We start from the raw sequence: 16,780 nt of genomic DNA on the forward strand, positions 1-16,780 counted from the left end.
ATGAATGGAACTGGGTTTGGCGGATGCCAGGAGAACGCTACCTGCACGAATTCATAGTGCCAACTGTAAAGTTTGGAATAGGAATAATGGTCTGCGGCTGTTTTTCATGGTTCGGGCTCGGTTTCTTAGTTCCAGTGGAGGGAAATCTTAGCGCTCCGGCATACAATGACATTCTAGAACATTCTGTGCTTCCAACTTTGTGGCAACAGTTTGGGGAAGACCCTTTCCTGTTTCAGCATGACAATGCCCCCGTGCACAAAGCGAGGTCCATAAAGAAATGTTTTGTCGATCAGTGTTGAAGAACTTGACTGGCCTGCACAGAGCCCTGACCTCAACCCCATTGAACACCATTGGGATGAATTGGAATGCCGACTGCAAACCAGGCCTAATCGCCCAACATCAGTGCCCGACCTCACTAATGCTCTTTTTGCTGCTGGGACTTGCTTCCATTCAGCCATCTTATAACGTCTAGTGGAAAGACTTCCCAGAAGAGTGGAGACTGGTTTATCAGCAAATGGGGGACCAACCCATATTAATGGCCATGACTTTGGAATGAGATGTTCATGGAGCAGGTGTCCACAAACTATTTGCAATCTGGTGTACCTTAAAAAAAAATAAATAAGGGTGTGGATCAGTCAGTTTCTGGTTGACCAGCATTTGCCTCATGCAGCACGACACATCTCCTTCGCATAGAGTTGATCAGGCTGTTGATTGTGGTCTGTGCCGGAGGGGAGGGGGGAGAGCCTAAAGAATTAATTACAATTGATTGATTTCTTGATATGAAATGTGACTCAGTAAAATCTTTGAAATTCTTGTATGTTGCGTTTATCTTTTTGTTCAGTTTCATTTGAAAGCTTTGAAGGATAAGAGAACAATACACTTTTCAGTGAGAAAAAATAATTTCACTTAAAAAATAAGAAAAACAGACTTCTGTTATCAAAGACACTTGTGTTTATTTTAAGGAGAACAAGACTACTTAGCCTACATTTGAACACCACCTCAGAAGCTTTGGCATCTTCCTAATTAGAGAATTAGGGCCTATCACAGCCCAGCTCTTTCAATGCATTGTGGAAAAAGCATGCATTGTATTCTACTAGATGAAGAGCTGAAGTGAGTATAACATCCTGGCATTTAAACCATACTCTGTTTCCGAAATGTCACATACTCTACCATTAAACATCCTATTTTCGCATACTGAGAATGTGGTAATGCGTGATTGCGTCTTTTGCCGCTATTCATTAATTTCAGTAGCACTTCCCCTTACCTAATTAATCAGCTGTTGTCAAAGCCGAAATGAGTGCGACATCCTGCATTTAAAGTATACTACATTTTCTAAATGTTGCATTCTATCGAAATTTCAATTTTTTTTGTATACTCAAACAGCCTACTATTTAGGACACAAGTATGGGTATTCGGACCCGGCCACTGAGTCTCTGACAAAGTTCACAGATAAAGTACATAGCAAAAAATTATAGGTCTCTAAATACTGTATGTCATGACCAAGTAAGCTAATATTAGCTAGCTAGTTCACTTACTTGCTAAAGTTAGCCTAATGTTGTTAGCTAACCTTAGACTGCCGACGTTACTTGCATGGCTTGTAGCCAACTAGCTAACTTAGCTGCAAGGATAGCTTGCTAATATTAGCATGCTATACAACTAGGCAAATGCTAACATATGTGAGTTGGACTATTAGATAGCTAGCTAAGCCATCCATAGTGAAATGTTTCAGCATTCATAGCTAGCTAGTTATCTTACCTCTACAATGTTTCCAGTGGTGTAAAGTACTTAATTAAAAATACTTGAAAGTACTATTTAAGTCGTTTTTTGGGATATCTGTACTTTACTATTTATATTTTTTACTATGTTTACCTCACAACATTCCTAAAGAAAAGTTAATTTTTTACTATTTATTTCCCCTGACACCCAAAAGTACTCATTGCATTTTGAATGCTTAGCAGGAGACGAAAATGGTCTATTTCACACCCTTATCAAGAGAACATCCCTGGTCATCCCTACTGCTTCTAATCTGGCAGAATCACTAAACACATGCTTAGTTTCTAAATGATGTGTAAGTGTTGGAGCGTGCCCCTTGCTATTCGTAAATAAAAAATAAAACCTTTTTTAATTAATGCTGTCTGGTTTGCTTAATATAAGCAATTTGAAATGATTTATACTTGTTTTTGTACTTTTGATACTTAAGTATATTTTAGCAATTACATTTACAGTGCCTTGCGAAAGTATTCGGCCCCCTTGAACTTTGCGACCTTTTGCCACATTTCAGGCTTCAAACATAAAGATATAAAACTGTATTTTTTTGTGAAGAATCAACAACAAGTGGGACACAATCATGAAGTGGAACGACATTTATTGGATATTTCAAACTTTTTTAACAAATCAAACACTGAAAAATTGGGCGTGCAAAATTATTCAGCCCCTTTACTTTCAGTGCAGCAAACTCTCTCCAGAAGTTCAGTGAGGATCTCTGAATGATCCAATGTTGACCTAAATGACTAATGATGAGAAATACAATCCACCTGTGTGTAATCAAGTCTCCGTATAAATGCACCTGCACTGTGATAGTCTCAGAGGTCCGTTAAAAGCGCAGAGAGCATCATGAAGAACAAGGAACACACCAGGCAGGTCCGAGATACTGTTGTGAAGAAGTTTAAAGCCGGATTTGGATACAAAAAGATTTCCCAAGCTTTAAACATCCCAAGGAGCACTGTGCAAGCGATAATATTGAAATGGAAGGAGTATCAGACCACTGCAAATCTACCAAGACCTGGCCGTCCCTCTAAACTTTCAGCTCATACAAGGAGAAGACTGATCAGAGATGCAGCCAAGAGGCCCATGATCACTCTGGATGAACTGCAGAGATCTACAGCTGAGGTGGGAGACTCTGTCCATAGGACAACAATCAGTCGTATATTGCACAAATCTGGCCTTTATGGAAGAGTGGCAAGAAGAAAGCCATTTCTTAAAGATATCCATAAAAAGTGTCATTTAAAGTTTGCCACAAGCCACTTGGGAGACACACCAAACATGTGGAAGAAGGTGCTCTGGTCAGATGAAACCAAAATTGAACTTTTTGGCAACAATGCAAAACGTTATGTTTGGCGTAAAAGCAACACAGCTGAACACACCATCCCCACTGTCAAACATGGTGGTGGCAGCATCAGGGTTTGGGCCTGCTTTTCTTCAGCAGGGACAGGGAAGATGGTTAAAATTGATGGGAAGATGGATGGAGCCAAATACAGGACCATTCTGGAAGAAAATCTGATGGAGTCTGCAAAAGACCTGAGACTGGGACGGAGATTTGTCTTCCAACAAGACAATGATCCAAAACATAAAGCAAAATCTATAATGGAATGGTTCACAAATAAACATATCCAGGTGTTAGAATGGCCAAGTCAAAGTCCAGACCTGAATCCAATCGAGAATCTGTGGAAAGAACTGAAAACTGCTGTTCACAAATGCTCTCCATCCAACCTCACTGAGCTCGAGCTGTTTTGCAAGGAGGAATGGGAAAAAATGTCAGTCTCTCGATGTGCAAGACTGATAGAGAAATATCCCAAGCGACTTACAGCTGTAATCGCAGCAAAAGGTGGCGCTACAAAGTATTAACTTAAGGGGACTGAATAATTTTGCACGCCCAATTTTTCAGTTTTTGATTTGTTAAAAAAGTTTGAAATATCCAATAAATGTCGTTCCACTTCATGACTGTGTCCCACTTGTTGTTGATTCTTCACAAAAAAATACAGTTTTATATCTTTATGTTTGAAGCCTGAAATGTGGCAAAAGGTCGCAAAGTTCAAGGGGGCCGAATACTTTCGCAAGGCACTGTATGTTTTATACTTAAGTATATTTAAAACCAAGTACTTTTAGTCTTTTACTCAAGTGAATTTTATTGGGTGACTTTCACTTTTACTTGAGTCATTTTCTATTAAGGTATCTTTACTTTGGCGTACTTTTTACACCACTGAATGTTTCCTCAAGCTCGAGGCAGAGTTTATGTAGGCTGCCACCTCCAACATCCGGGATAAGCAAAGCTTGCATTACCTTTCCTGTGCTTGAACTGGTCAGTCTCCTCCGTCACCATTGTTTTCACACGAATCGCTTTAATTTCCTTTCTTTCACAATACATCTTGAACTAAATTAAGTTATTTTTGAAAATCTTCCAACCATCATCGTTCAGTTTGTTTGCACAGCTTGATTTGATTGGCCTGTATTTGTGCACTGCATGTATTTTTGGGGGGTTTGGTCACTGACAAAATTAAGATGAACAGGGACTTTCCCAAACTTTCTGTGCACTCATGAGCTACTATTATGGATAGCCTACAAAATTGTATTCTGTAAAGGATGGTTTTAAAAAGGTAACGATGTACAATACTTCATTCAAAACACAAAACTGCAGGAACTAAGGTTGCTGTGGGTGCTGCAGCACCCCCTGGTAAATAAATAGAATAAAAAAGTTACTCAAATAAATAATTACAAAAATACTCAAATATAGAAATGTCACGTATTATAAAGGTTTATATTTTGGCATACCCAAATAGCCTACTATTTAGCAATGCAATTATAGGTGTTCTTATATGGCTATGGAGTTGAAAGGGTTAACAAGAGATCGCCTGGAGATAAAACAGTGACAAACAGTGGATGCAATTGGCCCGTCGTGTCTTCAGGTTTTAAATATTTTCCTTTTTGATCAGTATCCATTTTAATTTTTGTTTTATTTTCCTCTTCTTCACAGGGTGATCCAGGTGAAGATGGATCTCAAGTAGGTTGACAAATTAATGTACTTTGAAAGCTACCATTTAATGGATAACTAGTGGTGCAGTGAGGATGGGTTGTCTAAAGGTCAAGTATTTGCATGGCTCAAGTTGCTAGTCTGCTCTGTCTCTTACCCAGGGCCCTGTTGGACCACCAGGCTTCCCTGGAATCCCAGGAGACCCCGGGCTCAAAGGAGAGAAGGTACTATATTCTGTCATGGCATTGTTGTATTGAGAAGCTGTTATCGTGTGGCTTGGTCCCAGATCTGTTTTGTTCTGTATAACCAACTGTTATGGTTGTTTGGCATGACACTGAACATAGGAGTTGGCAAGACAACACAAACAGATCATGTGTGTCTGCCCCACAGGGTGACCGTGGTGAGGGCCAGCCAGGCCCCAGGGGACCTCCAGGGCCCCCCGGACAACCAGCGCCAACCAGACACGACCGGCCGGTGAGTCTACATTGACCCCAGTCATTTTATCGAAAGTCCTAGTGTTGTATTTTCTACAAACAATTTGCAGATAGCAAAGGACCCTGAAGCAACTACCACAACAGGGTTGTTGATACCAAAATGTTCAGTTGCGATCGGCAAATCATATTTTAGCTAAATTCTTTCAAATGGGGAGAAGGTGTCAGCAGAGCTACAGTAGATACATATGACCTGTATGTAATTGCAAGGTAAACACCATGGAGCATGATGACTTCTATTATGTGTCTGAGCTAGTTCACCTTCTTTGTTTTAGACCTTTGCAGACATGGAGGGCTCTGGGTTCCCTGACTTGGAGACACTTCGGGTAAGTCCACTTCTCTCACACTGGTTCATCCGCAGTTGTTAGGTGATGCCCTTAGACAGACACTGATCTTGGGTCAGTTTTGCATTTTCCCCCCCTAATGGTTACAATTTGGATATGGAGAAGGAAAGCTGATTCTAGATTTGCACCTAGGGGAAACTTCACCCCGAAGCGGTGTTAGTGCGCCACTACACCTGTATAAACAACCCCAATCCCAGTACAGATTTATGTTTTATGTATTCCTCTGACCAAACATCCAACTCGAGCGTACAGCGTCGTACCTCAAAGTGGAACGCGACTTAAGCTGTGAAATTAATTTGAAGGAAGTAGCAATTTGGAAAGGCAACCAATGTCGAGCAGAAAGCATTCCTTGCTGTATTTCATCGCAAGCTATGATTTGTTACAGTATGTTTCTTTTAAGATATGTTGTCCTTACTAGGATTACTAGGGTACATACTAGGGTTTGTTGACATTTGTGAGCAGTTTACTCAAACAAAAATGTATTCATTTATTTACCTTTATTTTACGAAGTTGACTGAGAATTGGACATTCTCTTTTCCAGCAACAAACTGCGGGAACAGTTGTTTAGGGGGGTTGAATGGGCTAAAATTATGTGCACAATAATCATGATGTATTTTCTGGGGGCGGTAGGGACTGCCTGGTTTGCCTGGCCCTCCTGGCCTCCCCGGGGCCCCAGGTACCTCTGTTGTTGGGACAGGGGTCTCTGGCTTATTTGGCCCCAAAGGTCCCCCAGGACAGGATGGTGCTCCTGGTCAACCGGTAGGTCCTCAGGAAATGCACCCTTCTCTCCATTCTTTTGCCTTTCATCTAACATACCACAATGCAACCATAATAGTCATAAGCATTTGACTGTGTTTTTATCCCTAATTATTTCGAATGGATGTACTGTGCTTTATCATAGTGTAAGAAGGAAGGTGACCTCTGCAGTGAAATGCCTGTATTTTTTACTTATTAAGTATAACCAAAAATCATTTGACCAACTACACTGCTGATACAGTGCGTAAAGTGTAATGATTATGATTATTGTGATGATTAAGTTAATTAGCATGACATTAAGTCGTAAACCTGCGCTTTTTAGGGTTTACACGGCCTGCCTGGTGCTGATGGTCGCCCAGGAGCTGCAGGGGCCAGGGGAGAGAAGGTGAGACTGAAAAAAACCTGAGTGATTCTAATGATCTAGTTCTTTACATCTCTTCATGGCCTCTTGTGTCATTACCAAATGGCATCATTGATTGTTTTATGAAGAGCAATACCTATGGGAATTGAATGGGACCAGTTTATCACCTCTACGTTCCTAATCTACAGGGTGATCCAGGTGAACTCGGTCTTCCAGGAGCAGTCGGAGCGAAGGTGGGCACCGAGCCTTTTACTTTACTTTATTCAATCAAATACGCTATTGAAAACACAGAGGTCAGATTGGAAAACACAGAAGTCAGATTTGTAAATAAACTTAATGGCCTATTGAAAGGTTCGAGGTTTATGTACAGTACTCTGCAAGGGACCTTCCTAGCTATCTCTCCAACCTGTTCTCTTATGTCATCGTCCTCTCATCCACCTGCCAATCTACAGGAGGTGCCAGGTCACCAGCATGGCAGAGTGGACTTTCTGTGTCTCTAGGGCAAGGTTGTGTTCATTAGGAACCAAACTGACTGAAACAGGGAGGGCTATTTGGACTTATCTTGCAAAACCTTTTATATTGTTTTCTGTGGCGTGCCCTAATGAACACGACCTACGTCTCCTGCTCCCAGTCCCCTGGAGAGTTACTGGTTAGTGCTGGGTTGGAACAAATGCCTTCACACCTAGTAGCTCTCCAGGACCAGAGCTGGCAATCCATTTGGCATATGTGTATGAACTTTAAGTTATGTTTCAGGCTAGGGGACTATATTTCAACTGTCCCATATCTGCAGTTGGTCAGTTTCTCATAATGTTGCTTACGTTGCCCTACAATGTGATTAATACCTGTGTGAAGTGTGTCCAACTGGTAGTGTGTGGATTGGATCTTATTATTTGCATATTGCTGACAATTGATGCCTGCTCAGGTGCAGCACTAACGCCAACGAGTGGAACAATATCTCATCAATATGATAATTACTCTTTTTGAATCTTGACATTCCACAGGGTGCACAGGGATTGAATGGCATTCCCGGGCAACCAGGACAGGGTGGATTGGCTGGCCTCCCTGGACCAATGGGACCACTGGGACAACCCGGGCCACCAGGACCCCCCGGACCAAGCTATCGTGTTGGTTTTGTGAGTATCCACCAGGGACGGGTTTACCCATCTCAATGGTCTTAACGATGCATGATTACTAATGCTGTGTTTCATAGTAGTTTTATAGTATCGGCAGTTTCGCTTGTGAATTTATCTGTAAACGGTGCCCTGTTGTAAAATAATTCTGCATTAACATTCAGTGACATTTTATTGATTAGTTTGAGTACAAAAATGTTTTTGGGTAACCTTAGTAGGCTATTTGAACATTAATTGGGGTGTCATGAGTGGTTATGGAAATGCCCGTTATCCTGGTTGTATTAAGGGACGAAGGAATGAGATTCGCACACATAACTCTGACTTTAGTGTTATTGTGGGTTGATGTCAATGTCAGTGCAAATCTAAAGTTAGGATTCGGCCCTTAGAGACTTAGTCTTTCTCTCTCTCTATCTCGGTGTGTGTAAAGGATGACATGGAAGGCTCTGGTGTGGGAGTGGCCAATGGAGTTCCTGGAGCCAGAGGACCAGAGGGGCAACAGGTGGGTGTCCTCTGCAGCAGGCTTTCATTTTTTGATCCATTGTAGGAATTCGGCCGTTTTCATAGATTTTCTTACTGATTCTGATTTCTTTCTGTTCACTTTCAGGGTCCTCCTGGCATCCCTGGCCTACCAGTAAGAGCTTTTCTTTGGTTGAATTTCATATGATTTTATCAAGAAATAAATATTGTTTTGACATAACAACACATTGCAAGCCATCTCAATATTGTATCATGAATTCTTCTTTTGTGATCAGTTTCAATTTAACGTAGGGCTTGTATTTTTAGGGCAGGTCTGGTTTCCCTGGTATTCCTGGTGAGAAGGGAAGTGAAGGACCACAGGGAAGCGATGGCCGACCAGGGTTGGACGGTTTCCCTGGTCCTAATGTATGTCAGAACCTTATTCCACACTCCCACCTCACAATATCTACATAAGGGTTCTAACTCGTGTAGTTAACAGCAACTTAGGTTTTGGCAATCTTCTGGGTGTGCAGGGTTTTGCGCCAGCCCAACACGAACACATCTGCTCCAGACTGAAGGTCATGATTAGTTGATTACATGCTGGTGTGTAGTGCAGCTGGCCTGAAATTGAAAGCCTGTCTAGATTTAATCTGTTCAATCTGTTCTTGACAGCGATTCTTTTTTAAATATTAAAAAGTGGGGGAATTTTCAGCAAAAAAATAAAAAATAAAGGTCCCTTTTTCAGGACCCTGTCTTTCTAAGATAATTTGTAAAAATCCAAATAACTTCACAGATCTTCATTGTAAAGGGTTTTAACACTGTTTCCCATGCTTGTTCAATGAACCATAAACAATTAATGAACATGCACCTGTGGAACGGTCGTTAAGACACTAACAGCTTACAGTCGGTAGGCAATTAAGATCACAGTTATGAAAACTTAGGACACTAAAGAGGCCTTTCTATGTTCTCTGAAAAACACCAAAAGAAAGATGCCCAGAGTCCCTGCTCATCAGCGTGAACGTGCATTAGGCATGCTGCAAGGAGCCATGAGGACTGCAGATGTGGCCAGGGCAATACATTGCAATGTCCATACTGTGAGACGCCTAAGACAGCACTACAGGGAGACAGGACGGACAGCTGATCGTCCTCGCAGTGGCAGACCACGTGTAATAACACCTGCACAGGATCGGGACATCTGAACATCACACCTGCGGGACAGGTACAGGATGGCAACAACAACTTCCCAAGTGACACCAGGAATGCACAATCCCTCCATCAGTGTTCAGACTGTCCGCAATAGGCTGAGAGAGGCTGGACTGAGGGCTTGTAGGCCTGTTGTAAGGCAGGTCCTCCCTCACCTCACCTCACTCATCACCCGCAACAACGTTGCCTATGGGCACAAACCCACTGTCGCTGGACCAGAGAGGACTGGCAAAAAGTGCTCTTCACTGACGAGTCGCGGTTTTGTCTCACCAGATGTGATGGTCGGATTTCCTTCTTCGAAGGAATGAGCATTACACCGAGGCCTGTACTCTAGAGCGGGATCAATTTGGAGGTGGAGGGTCCATCATGGTCTGGGGCGGTGTGTCAAAGCATCATCGGACTGAGCTTGTTGTCATTGCAGGCAACCTCAACGCTGTGTGTTACAGGGAAGACATCCTCCTCCCTCATGTGGTACCCTTTCTGCAGGCTCATCCTGACATGACCTTCCAGCATGAAAATGCCACCAGTCATACTGCTCGTTCTGTGCATGATTTCCTGCAAGACAAGAATGTCAGTGTTCTGCCATGGCCAGCGAAGAGCCCGGATCTCAATCCCATTGAGCACATCTGGGACCTGTTGGATCAGATGGTGAGGGCTAGGGCCATTCCCCCCAGAAATGTCCAGGAACTTGCAGGTGCCTTGGTGGAAGAGTGGGGTAACATCTCACAGCAATAACTGGCAAATCTGGTGCAGTCCATGATGAGGAGTTGCACTGCAGTAGTTAATGCAGCTGGTGGCCACACCAGATACTGACTGTTACTTTTGACCCCCCATTTGTTCAGGGACACATTATTCCATTTCTATTCGTCACATGTCTGTGGAACTTGTTCCGTTTATGTCTCAGTTGTTGAATCTTGTTATGTTCATACAAATATTTACACATGTTAAGTTTGCTGAAAATAAATGCAGTTGACAGTGAGAGGACGTTTCTTTTTATGCTCAGTTTATTTTATGGATTTTTTTTTCCTTTTAAATTTCCAGGGACAAAAGGGTGACAGCGGGGACAGAGGAGAAAGGGTGAGTATTTTCAAATGTTCATAGAATTCAAATGTGATTCAGGAGACCTAATAATAGGTCAATTACATGCCTAGTGCTTGACCATTTAACACTGATATTGTGTTCAAAAACTGTAACAACCTACCAGCAATTAACCAATTAACCATCAGAGGGATGAGAAAATATCTGACCCTCTGTCAGTTATTAGGGGCCACTTCCACTCACTCCCATGTTTTTTTATGCTCATCACCAGCATGTCTTTGTCCCTAAGGCTGATGTTATCTTGGGTCTGGTTTTTAGGGCGAATCTGGTCGCGATGGAAACGGACAGCCTGGACCACCAGGCCCACCCGGCCCACCAGGACAAATCATCTACCAGACCTCCAGCAGTGTAAGGCCCTGTACCGAAACAACTCCTAGGCCTTACCCCCAGTGCCCCTCTAGACCCTACCCCTCTGGACACTACCCCCTAGACCAGGGATGAGCAACTTTGATGGGGTTGGTCTATAGGGGCAAAAAAATGGAACTCAACATGAGGGGCCACAGTGGCTCATGGGTCTGCGTACCCACATCCACATTTTGCCATGGGGCGGAGAGATGATTTAGCAATTTTATAACTCATTTCATGTAATTCTACCCATTTTGCCATGGAGCGGAGAGAAACATTTACTTTTCGTGATATCCAATTGGTAGTTAGTCTTGTCCCATCGCTGCAACTCCCCTACGAACTCGGGAGAGGCGAAGGTCGAGAGCCATGCGTCCTCTGAAACACAACCTTTCTAAGCTGCACTGCTTCTTGTTACACTGCTCGAATAACCCAAAAGCAAGCCACACCAATGTGTCGAAGGAAACACCATTCACCTGGCAACAGTCGGCTTGAAGATACCCTGCCCGCCACAAGGAGTCGCTAGAGCGCAGTTGGACAAGGAAATCCGGGTCAACCAAACCCTCCCCTAACCCGGACTACCCTTGTCAAATTGTGAGCCGCGTCATGGGTCTCCCTGTCATGACCGGCTGTGACACACCCTGGGTCAAACCCTGGTCTGTAGTGATGCCTCAAGCACTGCGATGCAGTGCCTTAGACCGCTGCGCCACTTGGGAGGCCCCAAAAATGTGCAGTTTTACAGCTAATTTCCTGCAATTCTACACATTTTGCCATAGGGTGGAGGCATATTTTGCAGTTTTTAACTGATGATAAATGGGTCCCACCCCGGTTGGTTTAGATAGCTAGCCACTAGACTAACTTACCGATCTAAAAAGCGCCTACCCCAAGTAGAAATTTGTTTTGATCAGAAGGGATTGGATATGTATAAGCAAAATGTCAACAACAACAAAATCCCTGTCCTATCAATCTGCAAGATTGAGCTACTACCCTATTGCTTATACCAATCAGACTATTTTGAAATCTACATGAAGTGCCTAGAGGGTGTGGATAAGGAGTCTGGAAATAAACATACCCATCCTTCTGCATGATCTTCTTTTAGCTCTACTGTATCTCCTCCAACATGACGGTTGAGTGTGCATTGACATTAAGCTGTGCAATTTCTCTTTCTGCAGTATGATGGTGTCGTTGGAGGCGCCGGGCCCCAGGTAGGTGTTTTGTCCTGTTTGAAAACACTGTTATCATTAATGTGGCTCAATGTTACTCCAATAGTCTTAAAAGCAAATGTTATAAGAACTACAGGACACACTTCTTTTTCATACAATTAAGTGTTAAATTGATGTCATTCATTTGCCAAACTCGATTGATCAATTGCAGTAATTATTCTGGGTGTAATTTGATCAATGTTTGAAATGCATTCAGGAAATCAATCAAGGGCTATATAAGTCACAATGAAATTAAACCAATGACTACAAACCCTGGGTCATATTAATTTGGTGCCAAATGGAAGAAAACTGACTGAAATAGGAAGGGACTACCTGAACTTTTCCAATAAGAAACGCTAGTTTTGTCTTCCGTGGCAAAGTCTTTTGCTGTGCCTGCCTGAACACAACTCCTGTATAGGGTCCTCGTTACGCATTGGAAGTGTAGCAGAGAAAATTCTCGAGACAATATGATCTTCATTACATGCTTGTCCTGCTTTTATAACAAAGAGTCTATGGAGATGGCAGTAACCATCTGTTTCCATTTGTTGTATGTAATTAATATAAAGCTACATACCTTCCACCGATATTAGGCCAAAACTACATTTACTTTACATCACACAACCCACATTTAAGAAATACAATGTACAGTCGTATTTCCAAGGGCCTGTGTAATTTTCATGAATTACATTATTCTTTCATCTGGATATTTTATTGATCTTAAATTAAGCAAATGTTCTTATGTTGCAAAACCTGTTGAGAGTATGTAATGCGATGAAATCCTGGAAATGATATATTACCTTAGAGATCGGAGTTTATTGGACAATGATTCTATAATGGGAGATGATGGAAATCCTTCACACTACCACAAAATATAGATTTGACTTAAAGGGATAGTTTGGGATTTTGGCAGTGAAGCCTTTTTATCTACTTCCCCAGTCAGATGAACATATGGATACCGTTTTTATGTCTCTGCATCCAGTAGGAAGGAAGTTAGAGGAAGTTTCGCGAGCCAATGCAAACTATCATTTGCACACAGACTGGAAGTCTATCGTAATAGATAGCCAAAATCCCGAAGTATCCCTTTAATGAAAGTAATTACCAAATATTTGGGACCAGTCATAACCAGTCATAAAAAAAAGCGAATAATCATTAAATTAAATCTGATTTTTCTTTTCTTTTCTGTAGGGCCAAGCTGGATTCCCTGTAAGCATTGAGTTTCCTACAGTTATCCTACAGTTCTTCTAACGTTGTGTTCTAACAAGTGTGGATTTCATAGTGTGGTGGATATTTGCCCTGAAAGACTAAATAAACCCAACATCATTGCTAGTTTGATGTGTGATAAACAGCACATTTTCTGATCTGTGCATTTTCTGACAGGGCCCGATTGGACCAAAGGGCGACATGGGAGATCCAGGCCAACCCAGTTATGGAGTCAAGGTCAGTGATGTGACCACACAGCAACATTACCCTGTCATTGTTGCTACAGTGTACCACTGAGTTAGGCCCATTCCCAGCAAGTGTTTATTTTGTGGGGGTTAACACATTAACCAGTTTCTCGCTCTTCTTATGTGTCTCTTCCCAGGGCGAGAAGGGCGAGCCTGGCTCAATCATTGGGCCTGATGGGAATACTTTGTACCTGGGAAGATTGTCGGGTGAGAAGGTGAGCGTGACTTCTGTAGTCAGAAGTCATATTTGACATGTGTGTTTATAGCATATATGATGCTATACATATCTCACATCCGACTCATAGTAAGACTAAGCAATTAGCCTATTAAAATGTTCATCTGCCTATAGTTAAACCATGAGCAATCAAGTATTATGCATTTTGCTGACTAAGATCAAGGACCTGGTCATGAGAAAGGAATTCTAAATACAAGTGTATTTAATTACTTTGGAAAATGAATGGTATCATTAGACATGGCATAAGCTTAACGTACACAGCATTAACAAGCATTACAAGACATTATTCGAAGCATTGTGAGAGAGCGAGACAAAGAAACTATGGCCCATAGCTGATGGGAGAGGGAAATAAAGAGTGCAGGTATCTCACCACATCAGGAACAAATAACAGATAGAACAATGACTCTTAAGACCATTTAATAAGCCAATGTGCTGTTTGGATTCAAAATCTGAGTCGTTGACCAATAGTATTACTGTAAAGTTAACCTCCAATCAGATATCAGACTACGTGACGTAACCTCTGCTTCTCAGAGGTGAGACAATGGAGCTTGGTAAGATTAACACAGAGAATGCTGAATTCCTAAGACAACACAGAGGAAATTCTTGCATACAGTTGATAAGAAGAGTCACTTCGGGGGCTGCCCTACACTTCTGTCTGGCTCGGTCTTATCTGTGTGTTGTCCTCCGAGCCAAGTTAAAACACCAACTCTCCATCTTTTGTAGGGCGACAGAGGACCTGCCGGACCCGTCGGGCCCCCTGTAAGTACTTTTAGGCTCATACTTGACGTTACGGTCTTGCCATTTGAAGCTGCCATAAATTAAAATGGCATGGTCGTCATGGGCAGTGTTGGGATTATATATTACTCATTACATTTAACAAAAGTAAAGCTTTACTTTACGTTACTTTCCATACAAAGTAATATTGTGTTATATTACTTTGCGTTACTTTAATGAAAAAAATGGCAATCTCACAGTTCGTTTGACAGTCGGAGTGAGCCAGGTAAGCCACGAGCGCTCTAACATAGATAGGCTACTTACTAACTCAGGTTTTATCACGAATTTCGCCTTTCTTTTGTGTTGCTGCTTTCAAGTGCTGTGCAATCATATGCTTAATTAGCCATACAGTGCATTCGGGAAGTATTCAGACCCCTTGACCTTTTCCACATGTTTTTAAGTTACAGCCTTATTAGAAAATGTATTAAATATATATTTTCCCTCATCAATCTACACACAATACCCCACAATAACAATGAAAAAACAGGTTTAGACATTTTTGCAAATGTATAAAAAATACAAAACAGAATTACCTTATTTACATAGGTATTAAGACCCTTTGCTATGAGATTTGAAATTGAGCTCAGGTGCATCCTGTTTCCATTTATCATCCTTGAGCTGTTTATACAATATGTTTGGAATTCACCTGTGGTAAATTCAATTGTTTGGTCATGATTTGGAAAGACACACACCTGTCTTTAAAAGCCACAGTTGACAGTGCATGTCAGAGCAAAAACCAAGTCACGAGGTCGAAGAAATTGTCCGTAGAGTTCAGAGACAGTATTGTGTTGAGGCACAGATCCGGGGAAAGGTACCAAAAAATGTCTGCAGCATTGAAGGTCCCCAAGAACACATTGTTCTCCATTATTCTTAAATGGAAGAAGTTTGGAACTACCAAGACTCTTCCTAGAGCTGGCCACCTGGCCAAACTGAGCAATCGTGGAAGAAGGGCCTTGGTCAGGGAGGTGACCAAGAACCCGATGGTCACTCTGACAGAGCTCCAGAGTTCCTGTGTGGAGATGGGAGAACCTTCCAGAATGACAACCATCTCTGCAGCACTCCACCAATCAGGCCTTTATGGTAGAGTGGCCAGACGGAAGCCACTCCTTAGTAAAAGGCACATGACAGCCCACTTGGAGTTTGCCAAAAATCACCTAAAGACTCTCAGACCATGAGAAAAAACATTCTCTGGTCTGGTGAAACCAAGATTGAACTCTTTGGCCTGAATGCCAAGGGCCATGTCTGGAGGAAACCTGGCACCATCCCTACAGTGAAGCATGGTGGTGGCAGCATCATGCTGTGGGGATGTTTTTCAGTGGCAGGAACTGTGAGACTAGTCAGGATCAAGGGAAAGATGATCACAGCAAAGTACAGAGACATCCTTGATCAAAACCTGCTCCAGCGCACTCAGGACCTCCAGACTGGGGCGAAGGTTCACCTTCCAACAAGACAATGACCCTAAGCACACAGCCAAGAAAACGCAGGAGTGGCTTCCGGTCAAGTCTCTAAATGTCCATGAGTGGCCCAGCCAGAGCCCAGACTTGAACCTGATCAAACATATCTAGAGAGACCTGAAAATTGCTGTGCAGCGACGCTCCCCAACCAACCTGACAGAGCTTGAGAGGATCTGCAGAGGAGAATGGGATGAACTCCCCAAATACAGGTGTGCCAAGCTTGTAGTGTCATATCCAAGACGACTCTTAAGCTGTAATCGCTACCAAAGCTGCTTCAACAAAGTACCGAGTAATGGGTCTGAATACTTATGTTAAATGATATTCACTGTCTGATTTGTTATCGTTACCCATCTAATAATCACTGTCCTTCTTTGAGGCTTTCGAAAGCTCCCTGGTCTTTATAGTTGAATTCAATAAAACACTGATGTACCTTAGAAGTCAGGGACATAGAAGAGGGTTAGTCGTTCAAAAATCATGTCTACCCCTATTATTTCAGAGTCCATGTAATTTATGTGATTTATTAAGCCACATTTTTACTACTCAACTAATTTAGGCTTGCCTGAGAAAAGGGGCTGAATACTTCTAAGGACTATAATATTTATCACATTTATTTATTTATTTTTACAATTGAGTATTTTGAGCAGATTGTTGACAAAAAAAGTAGCATTAAATACATTTAAATCCCACTTTGTAACACAATCAAATGTGAAGAAATCCTAGGGGTATGAATGCTTATGCAAGG

At 42.2% G+C, this 16,780-nt stretch overlaps 1 protein-coding gene across 3 annotated transcripts in view; it reads left to right on the forward strand.

The window, feature by feature from the left end:
• LOC110519975 (collagen alpha-1(XVIII) chain) overlaps positions 1 to 16,780 on the forward strand; it is a 173,432-nt gene that overhangs the window by 141,438 nt on the left and 15,214 nt on the right. For all 3 annotated transcript variants that reach the window (XM_021596908.2, XM_021596906.2, XM_021596907.2), the window contains 18 exons: positions 4,751 to 4,777; positions 4,909 to 4,971; positions 5,138 to 5,221; positions 5,514 to 5,564; positions 6,213 to 6,341; positions 6,661 to 6,723; positions 6,888 to 6,932; positions 7,701 to 7,832; positions 8,257 to 8,328; positions 8,434 to 8,460; positions 8,613 to 8,711; positions 10,530 to 10,565; positions 10,845 to 10,934; positions 12,101 to 12,133; positions 13,316 to 13,333; positions 13,508 to 13,567; positions 13,713 to 13,790; positions 14,534 to 14,569. In XM_021596908.2, the coding sequence (XP_021452583.2) occupies positions 4,751 to 4,777; positions 4,909 to 4,971; positions 5,138 to 5,221; positions 5,514 to 5,564; positions 6,213 to 6,341; positions 6,661 to 6,723; positions 6,888 to 6,932; positions 7,701 to 7,832; positions 8,257 to 8,328; positions 8,434 to 8,460; positions 8,613 to 8,711; positions 10,530 to 10,565; positions 10,845 to 10,934; positions 12,101 to 12,133; positions 13,316 to 13,333; positions 13,508 to 13,567; positions 13,713 to 13,790; positions 14,534 to 14,569 (1,143 nt within the window). The remainder of the gene's footprint in view (positions 1 to 4,750; positions 4,778 to 4,908; positions 4,972 to 5,137; positions 5,222 to 5,513; positions 5,565 to 6,212; positions 6,342 to 6,660; positions 6,724 to 6,887; positions 6,933 to 7,700; positions 7,833 to 8,256; positions 8,329 to 8,433; positions 8,461 to 8,612; positions 8,712 to 10,529; positions 10,566 to 10,844; positions 10,935 to 12,100; positions 12,134 to 13,315; positions 13,334 to 13,507; positions 13,568 to 13,712; positions 13,791 to 14,533; positions 14,570 to 16,780) is intronic.

This window comes from Oncorhynchus mykiss, chromosome 3 (genome assembly GCF_013265735.2).
Source record: "Oncorhynchus mykiss isolate Arlee chromosome 3, USDA_OmykA_1.1, whole genome shotgun sequence".
In the NCBI taxonomy this organism is placed as follows: domain Eukaryota; kingdom Metazoa; phylum Chordata; class Actinopteri; order Salmoniformes; family Salmonidae; genus Oncorhynchus; species Oncorhynchus mykiss.